We start from the raw sequence: 20,623 nt of genomic DNA on the forward strand, positions 1-20,623 counted from the left end.
TTTTCTACTCTAGCTGTTAACACTCCTTTTTCAAAGCCAATCATCCACTGGACTTCTATCAGGGCACCACGTGCGTATGTACAAAGAGATTAAATTGTGACATCATAACATAATAACCTTTGTTAACGGTAAAATTAGATACTTTTACAAACCACATCCTCCTTTTTTTAAAACTGATATTGAGATATTGTAAACTATAAAAATGCCTACATAATTTAGCAAATGAACTCTTTGTATTGTTATTGCCCTGCACAAGCTCCTTCCTGACAAAAAGTCAGCTTCTGAGGAACTGAAAGTGACTTAATTTCTGATTGACGCACACACCGATACTATGAATATTTACTGGGTTAATGAGGGATTTCATGCAAATAAAACACCATCATCTGTCAATAAAGAACAGAGGACACATGAAATAGAAAACTGTAGATATTAGGTCACTGATAAAATAAATCTAAACACCAACACACATGTACTGTGTGATGAGTACACACACGTGTCACTTTTGAGGATGCAGAGAAAACGCAACGGTGGTTGCAGCAGCGGAACAATGCTGGGCTCCCCGTGTGGGGGCGGATACACTCAGAACGGGATGTTCTCTTTAGTGATGAACACACACACAAACAATACACAAATGCTTGTATGTATAAACACTGCTCTATGAATGCACGGGCACACACACACACACACACACACACACACACACACAGTTCACAGTCACACTTAGGCCTAGACAAGACTTGTTTTTGATGTATATTCTTTATTGTGTGTATACTGTATGTATGTATGGTGTTGTAGAATATTGTGTGTGTGTGTGTGTGTGTGTGTGTGTGTGTGTGCGTGCGTGTGTGTGTGTGTGTGTGTGTGCTGTAGCCAGAGAGAAACTGACTTTCAGAGTCAGTGCCTGCTCTAGTGATTAAGCATTTTATAATCAATTTGGGGAAAAAGAATATTTTAATTAACACCACACTAAAACATTTATAACAGGGCTTTTATCATCACAATTATTGATCATAAAGATCCAAATTTAAACAAATTTTCCTGCACTTTTGTTGTTAAATTTAAATATTACCATTCATTATTCTGTCATGGAGGCTGAAATCAAAATGTACTATCACACACATTTAATTGTGCAAACTAAATATACAGTCACAGATTAGATATCGAGATATATATATTTAGAGTAGAGTCTGTGGATGATTTTTAAGTTAAGAAAGTTTTGCAGGTAACTTTATTTTATTCATTTTCTCTGTTTGATTTGAATCCAGTTTTTGTCTCACAGACCAGCGGCTGTCTGCTGTTCAACCATTTTCCTTGAATAAACTTCAAATGTTTGTTTTTTTTGTTTTTATTTTTTCAATGTTTGAAACAAGGCTGATGTGTGATGTAATTGAGAGACTTAACACCCTGCATCTGTACACATGAGTCTACTGCCCCCGAGTGGCTGAAAATACTGTCTCTACCTATCTAGAAAGCTGGAGCTTGGGCAGTGGAATCCAGTCTGGAGGGAACGAGGACAACCAGTATGGTGAGAAACGGCATTTTCAGGCTGGGAGATTAGAACACACTGTCTGCAGACACACTGACAAATCTGTAGAACACCCAAAAGTAAACGCTCTATATGAAATATATAAACTAGGCAGAACAGTTCATTCTTTTCTGTCATAAACAGGTTACATGTTTTCTACACACCTAAAGGAACATCAGCTATATTAACATTTCACAGCTTCAGACACAGAGCACAACAACAACACTGCAAGCGAAGAATAAAAACGAGGTGAAAGGCTGAACAGTCCTCTGAACCTTGAGTCATCAGAGAAATCCCTCAAACAAATGAGGGATGCACGGGTATGATTAGACCTCCTGCTGTTATGATGAAACTCTGTCGTCTTATTTAGTGCGCTAACGTTTCCTCAATCTGCCTTACTAGAATTGCTGATGCCATAAAACTCCCCAGAATGCTTTCACAAACAGCCAGCATGAGGAACTTGTTGCATTCAGCTTCCCATAGGCTCTATGTACAGAATACACTGTAAAGTTGTTTTGATAATAGATATTAAGTAGATATTTGTACCTCCACCTTTAATCCCCATTAAAACATAGAAAAACACTTGAATAAATTAGTTTTTTCCTATATGACTGTTAAGCTTTCTTAAAGACTGCCACTAAAACCTGACATTTATGTTGACATTTTAATCATTTAAAGCAGTGGTTCTCAAACTTTTTCGCGTCAATGACTCAATGACTAAACTGACTCACCAGAGCACAGATCCCCATCTGATAAGGTTTTTGCTTTTAGATGTTTTATTACAGAAAGTATGTGAAAGCCATGACCAAAATAGTCATACATTCTGTCATTGTGTTACTTGTGGATGGAATTACGGTGAAATTAAATTATTCCCCTTTTTGCTAGGGACCCCCTGGAACACACTCAAGGACTCCTAGGGGTCTCTGGACCCCACTATGAGAAGCACTGGTTTAAACATTACACCACTGCTGCGACTGTTATCTTGATGTGACATCATGTCCTCTATACTTGACACATTGCCCACAGGAAACTAAAAAAAAACAGAAATTCAAAGCGCATCTCTAAAATGCTATTTTAAACATCAGTAGTTAAATGATGAGATAAATACAATCCATGAATAACTGAGGTGATTCAGTTTGAATCATCTTACTTTCAAAGGTTAGGTGGTTTATACTCTAAATGAAGTGAGGAAGATTTTACTTAATGCTGAACATTAATCCCTTAGCTTTCATGATTAAAGTATGACAAGTGTGAGTATGTGCATGATGACCAATTGCAGTTGCACAACTTGAGTGCAGTGTTAGAAAGTTTCAATTTCTTACTAAAGGAAGTAAATGAATTAATAACACAGTGTAAAAACACTCTATGCAGGTCGTTGGTCTAAATTTTACTAAGGTAGCACGACTACCTGGTGAATGAACGTGACGACTCCAGTTGAACGATAATGTTGCTCTGTAACTGCTGGATGTATAAATAAGCAGCTTTTTCTAGGAACTCATGTTCAATAAATCAACTTTTGTCAGTTGCCGTCAAGTAATTTATTGCAGGGTTAAGGTTGGACTAGCCCAACTATGATCTCAGCGCTAAAGTCCCTGCATATGTTCAATTCTAAACAAAAGCACTGGATGCTATCCATGCTACCCCCTCATGAAACACAAACACAGAATGAGTGAATTACATTTTTCTTTATTCAATAAAGTTATCACATAAACTCCAAAACAAAAATAATAAAGTGTATAGCATGAACATGTTTAATATATGTTCAAATCAAGTGCCATGATTTGATCAGCACATATCAGTCATAATAGACTTTCACAGTCTTGAGTGATATTTCCAATGTCATTTTCATAGAAAAAGAGGTTAACGGTCACTATAAGAAATCACAGTAGAAGAAGAAATAGCTTAATATGAGCATCAGTCCAGACCCTCTAACTATTTCTTTGGAGGGTGAATAGGTTTAGATTACAGTCCCTCCTCATGAACTGCACTGCAGCTCTGTGGACAACTGACACTCATGGTCTTCCCTGACCAAAGCACCTGAAAAATTAAATGCTCCAAACAGAGCATGTTATAGAGTGAATAAAGCCAAAGACAACATCGGCAATACGATGCAATCCTTGCTTTCATTGGTGTGTTGTTGATATGTGTTGCAAACAACAGTGATTTTTTTACATGACACAAATAATATTTATATATATTTATGTATGAAAATAAAATAATAATGATCAGTTATTAGACTAAATACATCGCTAACAATACACATAACAGGAAAGACAAAACTTCCTAACACACAAAAAAAGAGAGAAACTTTTGCAACATTTATATCACTTCTTCTTCCCACATCTTCACATATTAATGCATCATATGCAACTCTGTGAAGGGTTTCATTTAAAAAATCAGATATGTTTAATCATTAGAGCCGCAAATGAATACAGGAAGTCTGGAAAAGCAATGTAGTGTTCATAGGTCTTTGTAAGTTTAGATATTGCACAAATAGTAAATAAAACTGTAAGAAAGATTTAGTTGTGCTGTTCCAAACCACAAACATCAGCACATTTTCTTTGCTTAAATTGTATTTTGATATTTGTTGCTGTACATAATAGCATTAATGTATACAGATGTAAGGCATTTCACAGTCAAGTGGAATCATGACATAAATCATACAAAACATCTAAAACATAACAATGAATCACAAACTTTGAAGTCAAACAAATGTGTGGGATTTACAATTTTGAACACTTGTTGACAATTTTTTTTTTTTTTAAAGCAAGATTTCTTCTCATGTCTGTTTCCTACAAGTAATCACTTGTATTACTAATCACTCTGTGAATATTACTTTTTACAAATATTTATCCGTCAGAGACCGGCCCCAGTGGTGCTTTCCCTGGAGGGGTTCAGGCTAAAAGACAGTTTCACATTGTTACAGTCTGAGGTATTGAATTGTTTCACATTAATAAAATAAAGCGGACAGAATGAGAAATGTCCACAGCAGTTTGTTTATGATTGATTATAAATACATGGTAAATTAGGAAGAAACAAAGAATCCATTTTATTTTTTGATACATTTCATTTGGTCAGCAGACTTTCATCCAACTGAACGTACTGACCGAGACATCATAAATAAATAAAGTAAGTTAAAGTGATCAACAGTGTGCAGTATTCCTGGTTTATTCTCTACAGTCTACAATGTTTTGGTCCTGTGCCACTATGGCATTTTTTTTTTTTACATGTTCATAATACATGTAAATGAATCACATTCTTCAGAAATCACACGAGCAATGTTAAAAAAATGGCCCCTAGAACAGAAGTATCATGATAATTGTTTAGATATTTTGAAAAGTAAATATTTGTGTGTGTATTATTGTTTTGAGAGAACATAATCACACTTTGATTTTAACTGTTTACGCTTGTCTTGGAGCACAGAATCACATGTACGAAGAGTTTCCTGGCATGTAGTGATTAAATGTTCAGTATAATCAATTGGCAGGAAGGAACGTTTTGGAAAGTAGATTCTTTCAATGAAATGTATAACAACACTTCAGAATCTATATTAAATTGGTGTAAACAGTTTGTACATATGACTGTTAATGGGAAGTTCATTAAAGCTTGTGATTGTTAATAGCAACCTGCTCGCAAATTTTACCTTCCATGAAGTATGAAAGCCGTTTGTTTTTAAAAAACAAAATATCCACATTAAATAAAAACTAAAAAAAAAACATAACATGTCACTTCAATGTGTGAGTCTCAAAGTCACAGCATTAGACGCAAGTTCTGACTGCTTTGGTTTTGTTTTTGTTGTGACCCACTCAGGCACATCAAAATAGCACCCGTACTCTATTCTTTGTAAACCCACAGACCAGCAGTGGTGAGATGCACATCAGCGCAGATGGAGGAGCAGCATCTTAACTGGCACGTCATATGACGACCTGCTGAGCTGCAGCGACGGTGTGATCAGGACTTAAAACAGCAGCTGAGTTAGACTTGGACCTCCGGCAGCGTCGGACTAACATGAACACTGCTAGAATGACAGTGCTGAATATGAAGGAAGAACCGCAGAGGAAGAAGGTTGCTGTGTAGTTTCCTGTCATGTCTACTAACCAACCTGGAGACGGAGAAACAGAAAAAGATGTGTCATACTTCAAGTGAAAAACAAAACGCAAACATTTAGGGTGAGCGAGCAAATTTTTATTATCTGGCTCCAAGCTGAGACATAAAATCAAGGATTCAATACAATAATTTTATCCTTTTGAGTAAAGAAAAAGATGGTCTATCTCATTTGTTTATATGTGAAAAATCAAAATGACATCTTCAAGAACTGCAGTTATTGTAATAAGTTCACAAACACTTACCTCCTATTGGTGGGCTTATCAGGTAAGGGATGGCATGGAGAAAATAGACCACACCCAGAGCTGTGGTCAGGTAAACGGGGCCTACGACATCAGAGGCTACCACGGGGATGAGCGCTACGTAGGCCCCATCAAAGTAGCCGTAGAGCACAGAAAACACGACAAGGAGGGGGAATGTGTGAAGGAGTGGGAGGAAGATACAGCAGACGCCTTCCAGGGCGACCGCTAGCATGTAGGCCAGCATGCGATAGTTCTTCAGACACCTGGAGGGAAGTAAATCTATTATCAGTACTGGGATAAATATGTGTTATTTATTTTACACACACACACACACCTCCAGCCCCTACTTACTTCCTGTCAGTGATCCATCCAAAGGTGATGTTACCCACAATGCCGCTAACTCCAAATATGGACATGAGAAAGGCAGCATACTTCTGCTCCACCCCCCTACTGAGGGCATAAGGAACCAGGTAAACCACTGGAGCGCTGCAGCCGTACGCCATAAACAGGATGGACACCGAAAGAATCATGAAGTCAGGCATTACAAGAAAGCCAAACTCCCCTTGGGAAATGCAGGAAAAGCAGTTACCTCTGGATGAAGTTTTTGTGTTCACCTGAGGCTCTGGAAGAGGGCTGATGGTCTTATCTAATTCAGAGGCATCTGCTGCTTCAGCTTCAGACAGTTCTGAGTCTTCTATCTTAGTATCCATGATGTCAGCCGCCTTGTTCAAGTTCATGCTTTCCACCAAGTTCAAGTCCTCATTTGTGCTACCGTTGGCTAGCTTAGGATCTGCGAGGTTGCTGTCCCCTAGCATTGTCGCAGATAACTTGTTGCTAAATAAAATGCACTCAGCTATCTTCTTATCTGTTAACCTTGGATCGGGCTGGCTTGGCAGCAGCGTTACGTTCCCCTGACCTAGTTTGTTGTTTTCAAGTTCGCTGTTTTTGAGCGCTCCATTTGCTATGAGTAGCCCTTGAGTATAGTTTAAATGGTTCATATCCAGCTGCTTTGGCTCCGCTTCGCTGCAATCAGAAGATTCCTCGGTACTTAATTCAGTGTCTTTGGAGTCCAGCTCTGTTGTCATGCAGTCTTTCTCCACATCTGCCATATTGTTCTCCCACGTACTTTAGATGGAACAAAACAGAATAGAAGAAAATACATTGAAATGGATCAAAAAATGGAATTGGGTATATTTTAGTGCTTAAAAGTATAGTTCTATATTTAGGGGAATAGGCTTATTTGCTCTCTGATGTATGTGCATTAACTATGGAGCTAGCGCCAGGAGACGGTTAGATTAGTTTAGCATAAAGACTGGAAACAGGAGTAGATGGGGGCTAGCTTGGCTCTGTCCAAAGTTTAAAACATATCTTTTCTTGTTTGTTTGATCTGTACATGAACCAAACATTTAAACACAATAAGTTGCAGTTTTAACAGGTAACGTTGGTTACTTGTAGGACTAATTCTTCACCGGGAACAGTGACTTCTTGGAGTCTCAGCTGGTTGGGAACCTCACAGTGACAGCAATATAGATTTTGGTTTGTGTGCAGATTAAAACAAAGATCCAATGTGTTAATTACACAGCTTTAGAGGTGCTGATAGGTGTATTTATGAGCTCTGGAGAGAGCCAGGCTAACAGTTTTCCTCTGTTTCCAGTCTTTATGCTAAGCTAAGCTAATTGACTCCAAGTTCTAGCTCCGAAATTAGGGAAGTGGGAACTGTTTTTCTCATCAAATTCCCATCAAGAAGCACATTTCCCAAAATGTCAAACTATCCCCTTAAACAATTAATTGATTAAGCAATTAGTCAATCAACAGAAATGTGTGAATCATAGATTAAATGAAAATCGGTAAATTATTAATGCTGTTAGACTAAACAACCTTGGAATTTGGTCTGGGAACTTGTGATAAGCTTTTTTTTTTACATACTATAATCAAAAAAGTACGATTAGACTTATCAATAATGGAATAATCCTAAAATAAGTGGAAAGAATTATCAACTGGATAAACATCCTCAGTTAGCAGTACTCATCTTCCCTGTAATTATCTCTGTCTATGACCTGAAAGCAAAGGGTCTGACTTACTCATCACTTCCGCTTGCTTCCAGAGGCCTCATCACAGCACCACAAACACACAAGTTGGAAACGAATCCTCCCAGGACGAGCAGTGCTCCTCTCCAGGAGTAATGCTCTATAAGCATTTGGACTACAGGAGCCAGGATGAATGTCCCGATGCCACTACCTGGAGATGAGGTGAAATTAGATTTGATGGGATGAAATGGAGCAAAGAGAGTAGAGGAGAAGAAAAGAGAGGAACTCAAAAACAAACTATAGGAAAGCGCAGAGGAAAGCAGTAAAAGAAGTCAGGTGGGAAGAAAACTGAAAAAGGAAAACATGGGAGTGGAAGAGAGGAGATGGGAAAGTAAGGTGTAGATGACAAGAAAACAAAGAAACAGGTAAGTAAAAATGTCACTACCAGACAGGGCGATGCCATAGGCCAGAGCTTTCCTCTCATTGAAGTACTTCCCCACCATCGCTACAGAGGGTGTGTAGCTGAGAGCAAAGCCAAGACCTGTAAAGGATGAATAAAGTGGTTTGGAGTTTGGCAAAACCTGCCAAATGTTGCAATATGACTCTAAACAGAGGTTGTTTGGTAGACAAAAAGGATATGACATCTTAATGTGTGTGGTGTTGAGATGTAAAACATTAAAGAGTCAGACCGTCATATCTACAGGAATATAGACTGTATAATGTGAAACTTTAGTAGTCTGACAGTCTTGACTCACTAAGTTGTTACCTGATGTCAATGAACCAGTGGACGTGAAATAACTTAAAACAAAATTTGCACAAAACAGAAATATTACTGACTGGACCAAAACCTAAAAGGGATTTATTGCTCTGCAAAATGAGACACCTGTCTGAAAAAACTAAATCAGAACTATCAGCTTGGGTGTAATTTTAGACTCTGAATTAAATTGTGACACTCACATAAATTCTATCACAAAATCACCTCAGTAATATTGCAGAAAAACTCATTCACATCTTCATCTCTAGTAGAATTGACTACTGTAATCCACTTTTTACCAGACTCTCCAAAAACTCAGTAAAACAACTACAACTCATCCAGAACTTGCTCCCAGTTACTTAATGTTTTTAATGGTTTACAAAGCATTAAATAGCTTATCCCTAGCCTATATTGCAGAGCTACTAAAGCCACATGTCCCAGCCCATACCCTTGAGTCCTCTAATACCACCACTGCTGCTCTCACAGTGCGGCATCCATAAAAACAGCGGGGGCGCAGCATTCTCTGCTTACGCACCTAAAATGTGGAACACTTTACCAGCAGAGATTAAAGAGGCCTTAACCTCAACGAGCACTTTTAAAAGCCGAGTATAAACCCACCTATACAACCTGGCCTTCAATTAACTTCCTCATCAACATTTATTTATTTATGTTTATTGTACAAGTGCATTTAAATGGATTATTTTTAATGTCTTTTTAATGTTTTTCAAACGTGTACAGCACCTTGAGTTACAACCACTGTATAAAAAGTGCTACACAGATAAATAAACTTAAAACTTGAGTCAGATGGGGTAGTTTTAAAGAATAATTTAACACTAAAAATATTTTTGAGATGTTAACACATTCGTATAAGTAAGACAATCTCGCTTTGGATATATTTTGACAATTTTGAGGTAAAAAAAAAGTTTACACTCCCATCTGGTTGAGTGAAGTTCGGCTCTATCTGTGCTATTCTTCAAACCAACTGAGGTGCTACTGAACTAGCCTCACACACAGCAAGACCCCTGACTCCTCTAATGCATTTGGTGGAATTTTAAATTTGTGCAGGAGGTGAGGACAGTTTAAGATCGACTATAAAATGGTAGACACTAGGTCTACACGTCTAGCTGCAAGGGATGCATTCAATATCTGGCTCAAAGCCTGGTAAGCAAGTAGGAAGATTGAACCCAGATACACCATTATGAGGATGAATGGCTCGCCAGTCACTACACCTCCCTGCTGTCCTTAACTCTTAACTCTTGATATATTTGACACATACTTGTGATTTGAATGTTTTGGTCTTGTAGCCATGAAAGTGAGCAGAAACATTCACTTGACCTTGACTGTCTCATGTTTATTCAGTTGAAACATGCAACTTTTCCTAGTAGTTAAAGTCTTAGAACATTTATAAAATACTTATCAATGTTTCAAAGACTCTTTTAGCCATCTGGATGAAAAAAAAAATTCTGCTGCACAGTGAACCTGTTTCCCCAAGTTGCAACTCTGTTTTCAATCTAGGTAGCTGGTGGGTTTCCATCTTTGTTTTGATTCGGAAACAGAGGCCCAGGAAATGGGTTAAAAATCTTTTTTGTCATTCAGGTGACATCATATCTTTTCATCCAGATTAGAAGAGTCAATGTAAATACATGGGAGGCAAAAACTGCAGCAGATGTGATGCATGACCCAATCATCATCAGATCTGTATCTGCCCTCAATCATTGTGTTCTTTTGTTTTGGATTGGTGCTGTGGAGGTTAGATATTATGCACTGTATATAATATGATGGAAGATACATGAGCATGCAAGCTGTCATGACAGGTGCCTGTTTACCTGTCATGATGCCCATGGAGCCATAGAGGTACTCGAGACTGGAAGCGAAGGAGCTTAGGACCAGACCAGTGGAAGCCAACACACCTCCCAGGATCACTGTAGTTCTGATGGAGAGACGGCTCCCAAGGAAACCACCCAGAGGAGCTGAAAACACAGTTTGTGTGAGTTTACATTAATTTCACTGTCTGTTAACAGAGTAGATCATTTTTGGCTGCATCATTTCCTTATTCTGACTATGCTTTACTCAATATGGTAAACATGTTTGTATAAATACACTGAGTAAATGTCTACCAATCAGTGGACTAGTGAAAATAGTGAAAATGTTCAAAAATCTTTCAATGTTAATATTCCTTGATCTGCATCAAAAACTGAACTTGTTTAATTTCAATCAAATAAATTAAAAACTGTCGTCAGAGTTTCTGTTAGATAAAATACAGACAAAAAGGATGAAAATCTTTTAAATAAAAATGTGTTTATACTGTATAAAGATGCATAATTTTACTGTATATGTTTGCATCTGCCTCACACACTGCTTTTCACCAACATTTTTAGTTTTTGCATTGCTGAATCTACTGCAGCATTAACCTGACTGCAGATACTACTGCTGATGGCCTTACCACATAACATGGTGGTGGAGTCGACAAGACTGTGGATCCAGGCGGTGGTGGAATAATCCTTATCAAAGTGCAGCTGGAACTCCACAAAGAACATGGAAACACATCTGGACACAGAGACGGGGGGGGGGGGGGGGGGGGGGGGGGAGTTTGGACTCAGTGCATTTTCATGTCATAATGATAAATGATTTTACTTTTTACTCTGGCTCGCTGATGCAGCACAATAATGGTCATAGTACCACTTTTAATAACGACATAAACTGATGATGCTGGGTGTGGTAAGAACACGGCATGGTTTCCTTTATAACATCTTTAAAACAGATCTGTTCAGGTAGTCATTAAAGGGTACAGAATGTGACAGCTGATATCAATGAGCTGATGAAAGATTATCTGATATGAGACAGGGTCTGACATAACTGATGGCCCGATTGCCTGATGGCCTGATTGCCTGATGGGCTGGGGCCAGTATAAGTTTATGCAGGGCAAGCTGATTTGCCAGACACTGGCCAGTCATAGTCATGGGTATACAGTTTAGGACAAGGGGAGGACATTTATCTTCGTTTGATACCGTTAAAAGTAAAGTTAAGCTTTGGTGTCCGTTTCCCAATTGATTCGAAAAAAGACGAGAGAAAAAGAGAGCACAAGCGAGTGATCGAGTGGTGGTAGAGAGAAATAACATGTTATTTTCTAATTGTTTCACATCAGTTATGCTCTAAAGCTGCAATAAATAAACATAAGACACTCCTTTGCGGAAACATTTTCCTCCTTTGTGTTTCTCCTTTTCATTCAGTCATTACAGTTCAGCTCCAAGTTCTTTCTCTCGCTGTTCTTTCTTAACGAGCACAGTTCTGCAGATCTCTCGGCACTTTCTGTCGCTGACACGAGAGTTTATTATCAAGGTCATCCATATTCACTGAAATGTTATTACCATAAATTCTGTTCTCCTCTTCCTTTGTGTTCCATACTCTCTGCCTTTATACCTACATTTATACACCATTCATTTACTGATCCAATATGTGCCTAATTTTATATATATTTTTGTGTAATATATCAACATTACATATCCATAACCACAGGAAAACAACCAAATCTAAAGGGAACTTCACTGTTATACATATACACCATGAATAAATCACCAAAATTATGGAAAAGTTATTTTCATTTTTTTGGCTGCTGGGCCAGTGAAAATATACAAGAGACCAGTAAAGCTCTGATGTACTGGCCAAGTGAACCAGTGGAAAAAAATCATTGTACACTGTGAGACACTTGTTCATCTTGCCCTGCACACATCGGTGTGGTCTGTAGTCTGGCGGACTGTTTGTTTGCGTTGCATTTTGAGCCTTGATGTGATGTAACAATCATTCGGTCATTAAGATCCTATTAGGTCTCAGTGGCCCTGACAGAGGTGATAAATTACAGCTGATTGCGGTGTTTTATCATTTTATGCCTGTCATTAATATCCACCAATGTGCAGACCTAAGTGCTCTGTACTCCTTGACCTTATCTTTTACAACTCTCATTGTCTGTTATGTAACTGGTCTTATGGTGTCTAACCAGGGCAGAGCGGACCTTTGTGAGGGTTGAGGCAAAGGGGGAAAATAAGGTAGCGACTAATCACTTCCCACAGTTCACATTCAAATTATTATCACCATGTTCTTCTTACTATCTCTTCATCTTCATGTGCAAACATGCCGTCCTTGGACATACAGAATTGCCAAGATGTTAATTCTTGAGCAGGTTAAATGCTAATGGCAGCAGAAGCCAGCGACAAAGTGAATCTAGAGAGGTCTGACAAACAGTGGAGTGATCTGTTTAGCAACTTTATAACCGTAAGATTTTACTCTTTTATTGATCATAGATTAGAATCTTAGATTAGAAATTAAAGATTAAGAAATATAGAGAGAGCTACTGTATGAAGGTAGATTAGATTTTGTATTTTGTGTTGCATTTTTTCCAGAATGAGCATCTGGTTAACTATATAATGGAAAAAAACAATCTAAAAGCAGTCATATATTCAAGAAACTAAATTAACACATTATCCAGGATTTCCCTTTCAATCAGTTCCCATCACTGTATCACAAACTGTAAAATCATTTCTGATCTCTACAAACCTCCTGATCACTTCCTCCAGTGAAAGGTCCACATTTGAAAATAGTTTCTTCATCAATACAATAAATTAATAAATGTCAGAGCGAAATTTTGTACTTTTTACTTAATTTACAAAATTTATCATCAGAGTAAGATTTTATACACAAAACATGTGATGGTGTCAAATCTTTTATTTCTTTATTTAACGCTAACTGTTTCCAGTTACCCATCATGCTCCACTGAAACAAACTAAATGGTCATTAAAAGTGTGTTTATAAAAATGAATCATATTTTGAATTTGAAATAAGTTCAAGACTAGCAGCTTTAATTATTTTTTTCCCTTTTTCACCAACTTTGGAGCGCCCAATTCCCTATGCATTGTGTCCAGCTTTAACAAGACAATCCCTCACCAGCTCCTCACCCCAAACCAGACCAGTTGTGCTCAAGAAGTACTGCTTCCTAGAACTGTCTGTCTGTAGTGGTTGGTGAGAATTTGGTCCCTGCACCACCTGTGCATTTGCGTTTCCGAATGAATTTTATGCAAAAACTGCACTGGCAAGACTGTATTATTTCCACAGTTAAATCCAAAAAGTGTGTTTATATCCTATTGACCTTTTCAGGGAAAAAATAAAACTAAAAAGGCGGAGAAAATAAAATGTCAGCTGAGTTGTGAGGGCAATGTGCTGGCTGTACAAAGTTGGTTGTTGGCCAGTTGGAAACATGGAAACATCTCAGCAGGATTTCAAAGTCTTAGTGGAAAAAAAGAAAACATTGCTGCTAAAACAGGTTAGTGGCTTAAAACTTTAAATAGAGTGGGAATGGAGTCTTGCCAAGTAATAATGTAGAGGTGTTAATGATCAAAGTTAAGAACATGGAGCCTTGATAAGTACAGCTATACATACCAGAACTGAAGGCCACACAATACTACACATCCAGAAGCTACAAATCTCTTTGTGCAGGTAAAGTCACAATCTGTGGACTTTAATCTAACAGGTGTATACAGCTGTAAACCAGAAAATTCAATTCTGTATCTCATATGGCTCCAGATATTTTGTTTTTTTACATTTAAAATGAGATAAAGGATGTTTCTCTCCCAATGAACTCATCTAACAGTAAGTCAGTCATTTCTGTCAAACGTGGAAGACCTTGTTGATTAGTGGTGTAAAGTGCACATTACATAACCGCAAAGTCCTGAGTTTGGATCCCTTACATCTTTTCCTTTTGTCTTTCCTACTCACCTTTGTGAGACTAGGGCTGCAACTAACAAGATTAATATTTTTATTATCGATTAATCACTTTGTCCTTAAAATGTCAGAAAATAATGAAAATGCTGTTATCATTTCTTATTTTGTCCAACCAAACAGTCCAAAATCCAAAATATGACACAAAAAAAGCTTCAGATCTTCACATTTGAGAAGCTGCAACCACCAAATATTTGGCATTTTTCCTTAAAAAACATTTGAGTATCAAAATAGTTACAGATTATTTTTGTCGGTTGACTGCAGCTCTACTGAAGACAATAAATGCCATTAAATATTTAAAATATACAACATGTCTATGTGCATTTAATTTGAATTTTTACACCTTGAAAGTGAGGACCTCACACACACACACACACACACACTCACCTGGTAACTGCGCGGATGCAGATGGAGGCGAGGAAGCAGCCAGCGACGATCATCCAACCCCAGCCGCCTTCCGGAGGGGTCACGACCTTGGACGCCCTCTTGCCTCCCTCGACCTTCTCTTCCTTGGTGACTGCCATTGCTCCAGCCAATCACAAGGCAGACTGGCACCAGTAGCCCCTCTCTCTGTTGCAAGGAATGCTGGAGGTCAGAACCCAGTTCCTCAGTTTTGTCCTTTCGTTTCTAAATGTACAGCACTTTTCATCGGCTGGACTTTTCTGTCAAAGCTGCGTTGAGTTTATTTGGACCTTGAAGATCTTCAGGAGCTTTTCTCCATTTGTGTCTGTTCCTTCCTCGTCTTCTTCTTCCTCAGTCACTGAGAAAATAGACACCACAGCAGGCAGAATTTCATCAAGTACAGTCAGAGCTTGTCATCTTCTTGCATTTCTTGTCCATTCATCTATTTTTCTGGATGTAAAAAATTAAATTCTTTGCGAGTTTTGCTGATTTCAAAGCACAAATTGTATCTAAATCAGCTTTACATGGGCTATGAAGTAACATATATTTGGTAGATTATTTCCCAGATGAAACTTTAATCCTTTACATCAGGTGACAGTAGCTTAGAGCTGCACTGCTGTAGAAACACGCCTCTGCATCTGCAAGTCTAAAAACATGCATGGATATTGTTCACAGATTTTCAAACAGGTGTCGTCAAATATATAATATTAATGTATCAAGTAGAAGGCAGTTCCACATTTAGCAAACCAGAATAAATAGCAGAGGAAGTATAAGTCATGGTTGGGGTTTGGGGTGTAAAAATGAAAGATTGTGCTCTTGGTTAAAAATAAATAAATGTCAACACTGACTTCAAGTCTCAATAAGTATTTAAGTAGATCCAGTCTACACGAATGTAAACTATTACTATTGCAAATTAGTTGTGGATGTGAACATAACAGGAGATAAAGTCACCAAGATACATCGGGTACATTGTTCCCATTGTGTAAAGACTTTTGGGATGGGGGAGTCCTGTGAGCAGAGGGTGATATTCTGTTTCCAGCTCACCAAAAGCAACAAAATACTGGGACAAAGAGTCGGATGCTGTAACAAACAGTCCTGGAGAAGGAGTTCACATACGGGCTCTCTGCCACATTTGGAATAAAGTAACCAAGTAATGTGAAGGTCACAAACAAAGACAGAAGAACCAGGAACACCTGTTTAATTGTGTTTGTTTGTCACAATGAAAAAGTGTTATGAATTCCGATAAAGAAATTGCAGTTTGCTGACAACGTGGCAATTTCAAAATGGTTTCCTTCAAAATTCAAATTCAAATACATCATTGCATTTGTTTGGAATCAGCAAACCAAGAAGTGGGTATTTGGTATGAGCGGTGATAGCAGCTACGGCTGAGCAGACACTTTCCACAGAAACTGGATTAATGTGCTTAAACCTTGAACCAAATTTAAACTTCACTAAAACTTCATCATCAAGAAATTCCAAGGAAGAAAATTCCACTTCCACCAAAATCCCAACAAATAACTTGTCTCACAACACTGTCGTTTGCCAACCAAAAGAGAAGGAATTTTAGCAGTTTTCTTGTTAGGCTTATCACTATGAACTTGGAACTTTCTGGGAAAACTAATGTGAATAGACGTCATTTTCCATTTTCAACTTATTTTAGACATGTTCTCAGTCTGCAAATACGTCCTGCTGCAAGATGACCAAAAGTGAATAATATGCTGCATGTGATAGCTCTCATATCTCTGCTTGTTTTTTTTTTTTTTTTCTTCGTCATGTCTGTGGCTGAAACAGTGGAGAGCACTACTGATCAGCCTGCTGTATAACATCACGCAAAGAATACAAAACAAAAACCAAACCAACTGGCCCAGCTGCTTTGACAGCACTGTCAAAGGAAAGATTTCTTAAAGCTGGATTGTGTGTGTTTAAAACCTAGCAGTATACAGAAACACAATGTACTGACACCAAACGCTTGACAAAAGATAGTAATTGCAGACAGCTTGTTTGACGGCCTTCAAGCTCCACCCACTTACTTCCATCTCACAAAGCAAATGTTCTCACTCCTCACTGACCAGGAAAAACGTCTTTTTTTTTTTCCACTGTTATGAAACAGGACACCAAACAGTTACTTTGATATTTTTGCTTGTCGAGACAGATATTTAATCTTACAAACTAACAGAGAAGGATTCATCTGTACTCCAAAGCTCTCACATCATCTTCTACGAAGTCCGCACAACATCTGGCCTATAAAAAGTTAGTACATGTACTATTCGGCACAAAGGAAGCTCTGTCCAAAGCATTTTGCAGATTGAAGGTTACAAAGATTGACTGACCAGAGACACAACATTTGAGTGTACTAGTTCGCTACCTTCCAAGCAAAGAAGGTCAAGAAAGTTAACAAGCTTTAATGAGAGTGCTGGGCCTCTTGTGCCTGCGGAAACGGTACAAATCTGCAGCTCTTGCCTACCAGAGATTTTCTGGGTTGTTTATGGAAGGGTCTCACATATCGGTCCCCATCTGAGTCCTGCTTTATATCACTAACTTAAATAAAGCCTACACCAATATTTTGTAGAGCTACTGGTGACATTACACCATAAACATCACTTAAAGTTACCCAAATTCACCTTTTTGCAAGACTTGCAGCGGTTTTTGTATGCATGTTGCTAGACTGCTAATAACAGCTATTTTCAATATCGATTCATCTGACAATTATTGTCTTAATTAATCGTTTGGTCTATAAAATGTCCAAAAATTTTGAAGAATGTCAATCGCTGTTTCCCAAAGCTTGAGGTGAAGTCCTCAAATGTCTTGTTTTGTCCCAGCCAAGATATTCAGTTTACGATCAATGAAGACAAAAGAAACCAGAAAATATTCATTTGTATTATATTATGAATTGATTTGAGAGGCTGGAACTACAGAATTTGGGCATTTTTTTCTTTGAAAAAAATTACTAAAAACAATAAATAGTTGACAATTTTCTGCAGATCAACTAATCGATCAATCAACTGATCATTGCAGCTCTACATGTAGCCACTATTTGACAGTGAGACAGACAACTTGGCCCTGCCCCACCTGTCCCCTGTTAAAGTGGACAAATTACATGTTACGGGTCTTTGGCTCCGGAAACATTTCTGTAGTTTTATGCATCAAATTGGAATTTGGTTTAAATGCAAGGCTCGTTAAGTTTAAATAAAAGCTCATTTCTGTGTGATGATGCCGCAAAACAGCCGTGTAATCATCTTATGGTTAAAGAGATTTCTGGCTTACAACAGGTTCAGACAAATGTAGTCCAAAACCAGATCAGAAGACAGAGCCACAGTTTCTGCAGAGCTGGAAGTGTTTCAATGTATCTGTGAATTTTCAGGTTAGATCCCGGCTCATTTGATTATGACGCCCTGAGGCTAAAAGCTCCACCCACTTGGCTCACCCCTTAAATGTGTCTCAAATGCTTATTAGTGCAAAACAGAGGCAGTGGAGTAGTGAAACAGTATGTGTTTCCATTTGAAAAGCTCAGTCCTTCTCACCAGCTGTGCTGTGTTTGCATTTCAGCCACTTGGTCTGATTTGGGCCGTTACAAGAACTCAATCAGGCAAAAGCTCAAAGAATCTATGGGCAAACAAGCTGCGTGTGTGTGTGTGTGTGTGTTGATAAGAGGGTTGGAAAGGGCAGTGACCTCATCTACAGAACAGCAATCCTTCAAATAGAAAATAAAACAGTAAAAGAAACAATGGAAAGCTTCTTTCAAACATAAAAAGAGCGTAAAAATATAAATAAGAACAGTCAGATCCGCTCTTTTGAAACCGCTCTCACGCACCCGGCCAAAGGTTTCCGAGCAGCTTCTATTGCTTCGTCATCTGTTGCTCTGAGGGGTTATCACGCCAAACTAACATGTCGTAAAGTTTGCATGTGGGGGTGTGTTATGTCGATTGACAGCGTGTGTATCCTACTTCACCAACAGAACATTTTCCTGCCGCTGCAAAGTAAACTGGCACTGAGCCATGAAAACGGCCGAGCTCATGCAGATTTCACTGTAAGCACTGTCACTTTCAAACAGCAACAAGAGTTTAGACGTACTGTAATTGTTTACACATGCATACATTTTCATTCAGAATGGGCTAAACAAATGTCCAGTTAGTCTCAAACACGGACAGAGACCATCGGCCATCTGTGTATGACATTCATTTGAAATCCTATATCAAATTCTTGCATGCATACATGTTTCATATTCATCATTTATTTTTATTTTCTGTTATTTTCTGTGTTTTGTTGCAGAATGAGATGTTTTTGTGTTTTGTTCTGGGTGCTAGAAACAGTACCAAAGTGCATATATAATAGTCTATTTAAGGATGGATTCACTATTTTTCAAGTCTGTCTTAAACAATAGTCAGGTGCCCAAAATAACACTGAAATAGGTTTTTCTTGTCATAATCATTCCTCCTGTTCATACTGACCATTAGAAGATCCCTTCATAATGTACTCACAGTGTAAGTGATGGGGGACAAAATCCACAGTCCTTCTGTGCAAAAATGTATTTAAAGGTTTATCTGCAGCTAATATGAAGCTTCAGCCGTCCAAATGAGTCAAATCAAGTAGATATCTTTCAACGTTACAGTCTTTTTAGTGCCAAAGTCCCTCTTTTTGTTACTATACTTCCACCGCAGCTCAACAGGGAAACACTGTCTGAGGAAACACAAAGAGCGAATTTGATGCTAACAAGACTGTAAATATGGCAGATATCCACTTGATGTGACTAACTCAGACTGGTGAAGTCTCATATAAGCTTCACATAAACTTTTAAATGCATTTTTTTTTTACACAAAATGTCTGTGTGGACACACTGTGGATTTTGGCCCCCATTACTTTGCATTACATTACATTGGAAACACATTTGAAGGGGATCTTTAAATAGCCAGTATGGACAGGAGGAATGCTTACAGCGAGGAAAATCTCTTTAGTGTTCATATGGGCACATGAGTGTTTTTTTAAGACAGACTTGAAAAATTGCAAATCTATCCTTTAAGTATGAAACTATTCAACAAGGTAAAAAAAAAAAAGTTTTAAACAGTTATTAATACTTATTTACCAGAATAAAACAAAAATGTCAAAACAAGAGTTTAAGGCAGAAAGTGCAGTGATATGAAAGAGACACAAACAATAGATTGAGGCTAAAGAGAGAGAGAGAGAGAGAGGGAGAGAGAGCAATCACTGCAAGTCAAACAAGATAAAAACAAAGCAAAAAAAAAAAACAAAAAAAAGAAAAAGAGAAGTGTGTTGACTTACATCAGTTTCCATCCGGTTTCTGCTCCTCTGTTTCAAAGCTTCGTGGCTCAAGTCTTCAGCAGAAATACACAAAAGCGATTTGAAATGTTAACAAAGGAAGTTTTCCTGCAGCCGTTCGTCCTGCAAACATCCGAAGGTGCTCTGCAACACGGCTGAGTCCGCAGACTAATATGAGCTGTGGGAGAGAGGGGAGGAGGAGGAGGAGGAGGAGGAAGAGGAGGAGAGGTGCTTTAATATTCCCACAAATGTGTCAGTGGTTATCAATAGTACATTTTTGTCCCCCTAATTAATTTATTGGTACCTTTTATTACTAACTATTCCGTCATTATGGGTTATATGGACCCTGTGCAGCCTGGTACAAAAGAGCACAGTAATTAATAGCGACTTAATCTGATTTTGATATTGTTTTATCTCCTGTGGTAAAGATAATGCGCCTATGAAATTTCTACAGAGGCTTCAATGTTTCTCTAGAGCTTTTTTTTTTTTTTTACCTGATATATTTTAAGGAGCCAAAAATATAGCC

General features: G+C 38.1%; 1 protein-coding gene and 1 long non-coding RNA gene across 3 annotated transcripts; one reads left to right on the forward strand and one right to left on the reverse strand.

Annotated features, from left to right (window-relative positions):
• Positions 1-3,195: 3,195 nt before the first annotated feature.
• Positions 3,196-20,623, reverse strand: LOC122996882 (monocarboxylate transporter 12-B-like). 2 transcript variants are annotated; one of them, XM_044372666.1, is made up of 9 exons: positions 20,101-20,623; positions 14,809-15,181; positions 11,096-11,199; positions 10,479-10,622; positions 8,344-8,439; positions 7,953-8,109; positions 6,223-6,996; positions 5,875-6,134; positions 3,196-5,627 (listed from the first exon to the last, which is right to left on the reverse strand). In XM_044372666.1, exons 2-9 carry the CDS (start codon positions 14,943-14,945, stop codon positions 5,440-5,442), a joined length of 1,860 nt encoding a protein of 619 aa, XP_044228601.1. In that variant the 5' UTR covers positions 14,946-15,181; positions 20,101-20,623; the 3' UTR covers positions 3,196-5,439. The 2 variants fall into 2 exon arrangements, with proteins under 2 accessions (XP_044228601.1, XP_044228602.1); XM_044372667.1 differs by lacking the exons at positions 8,344-8,439; positions 14,809-15,181; positions 20,101-20,623 and having other exon boundaries at positions 7,953-8,195; positions 11,096-11,184.
• Positions 8,103-16,506, forward strand: LOC122996886. The gene is made up of 3 exons (XR_006407099.1): positions 8,103-10,287; positions 15,741-15,748; positions 16,496-16,506. It is a non-coding gene; the product is annotated as an uncharacterized LOC122996886 (long non-coding RNA).

Source organism: Thunnus albacares, chromosome 14 (assembly GCF_914725855.1).
Source record: "Thunnus albacares chromosome 14, fThuAlb1.1, whole genome shotgun sequence".
Taxonomy (NCBI): Eukaryota; Metazoa; Chordata; class Actinopteri; order Scombriformes; family Scombridae; genus Thunnus; species Thunnus albacares.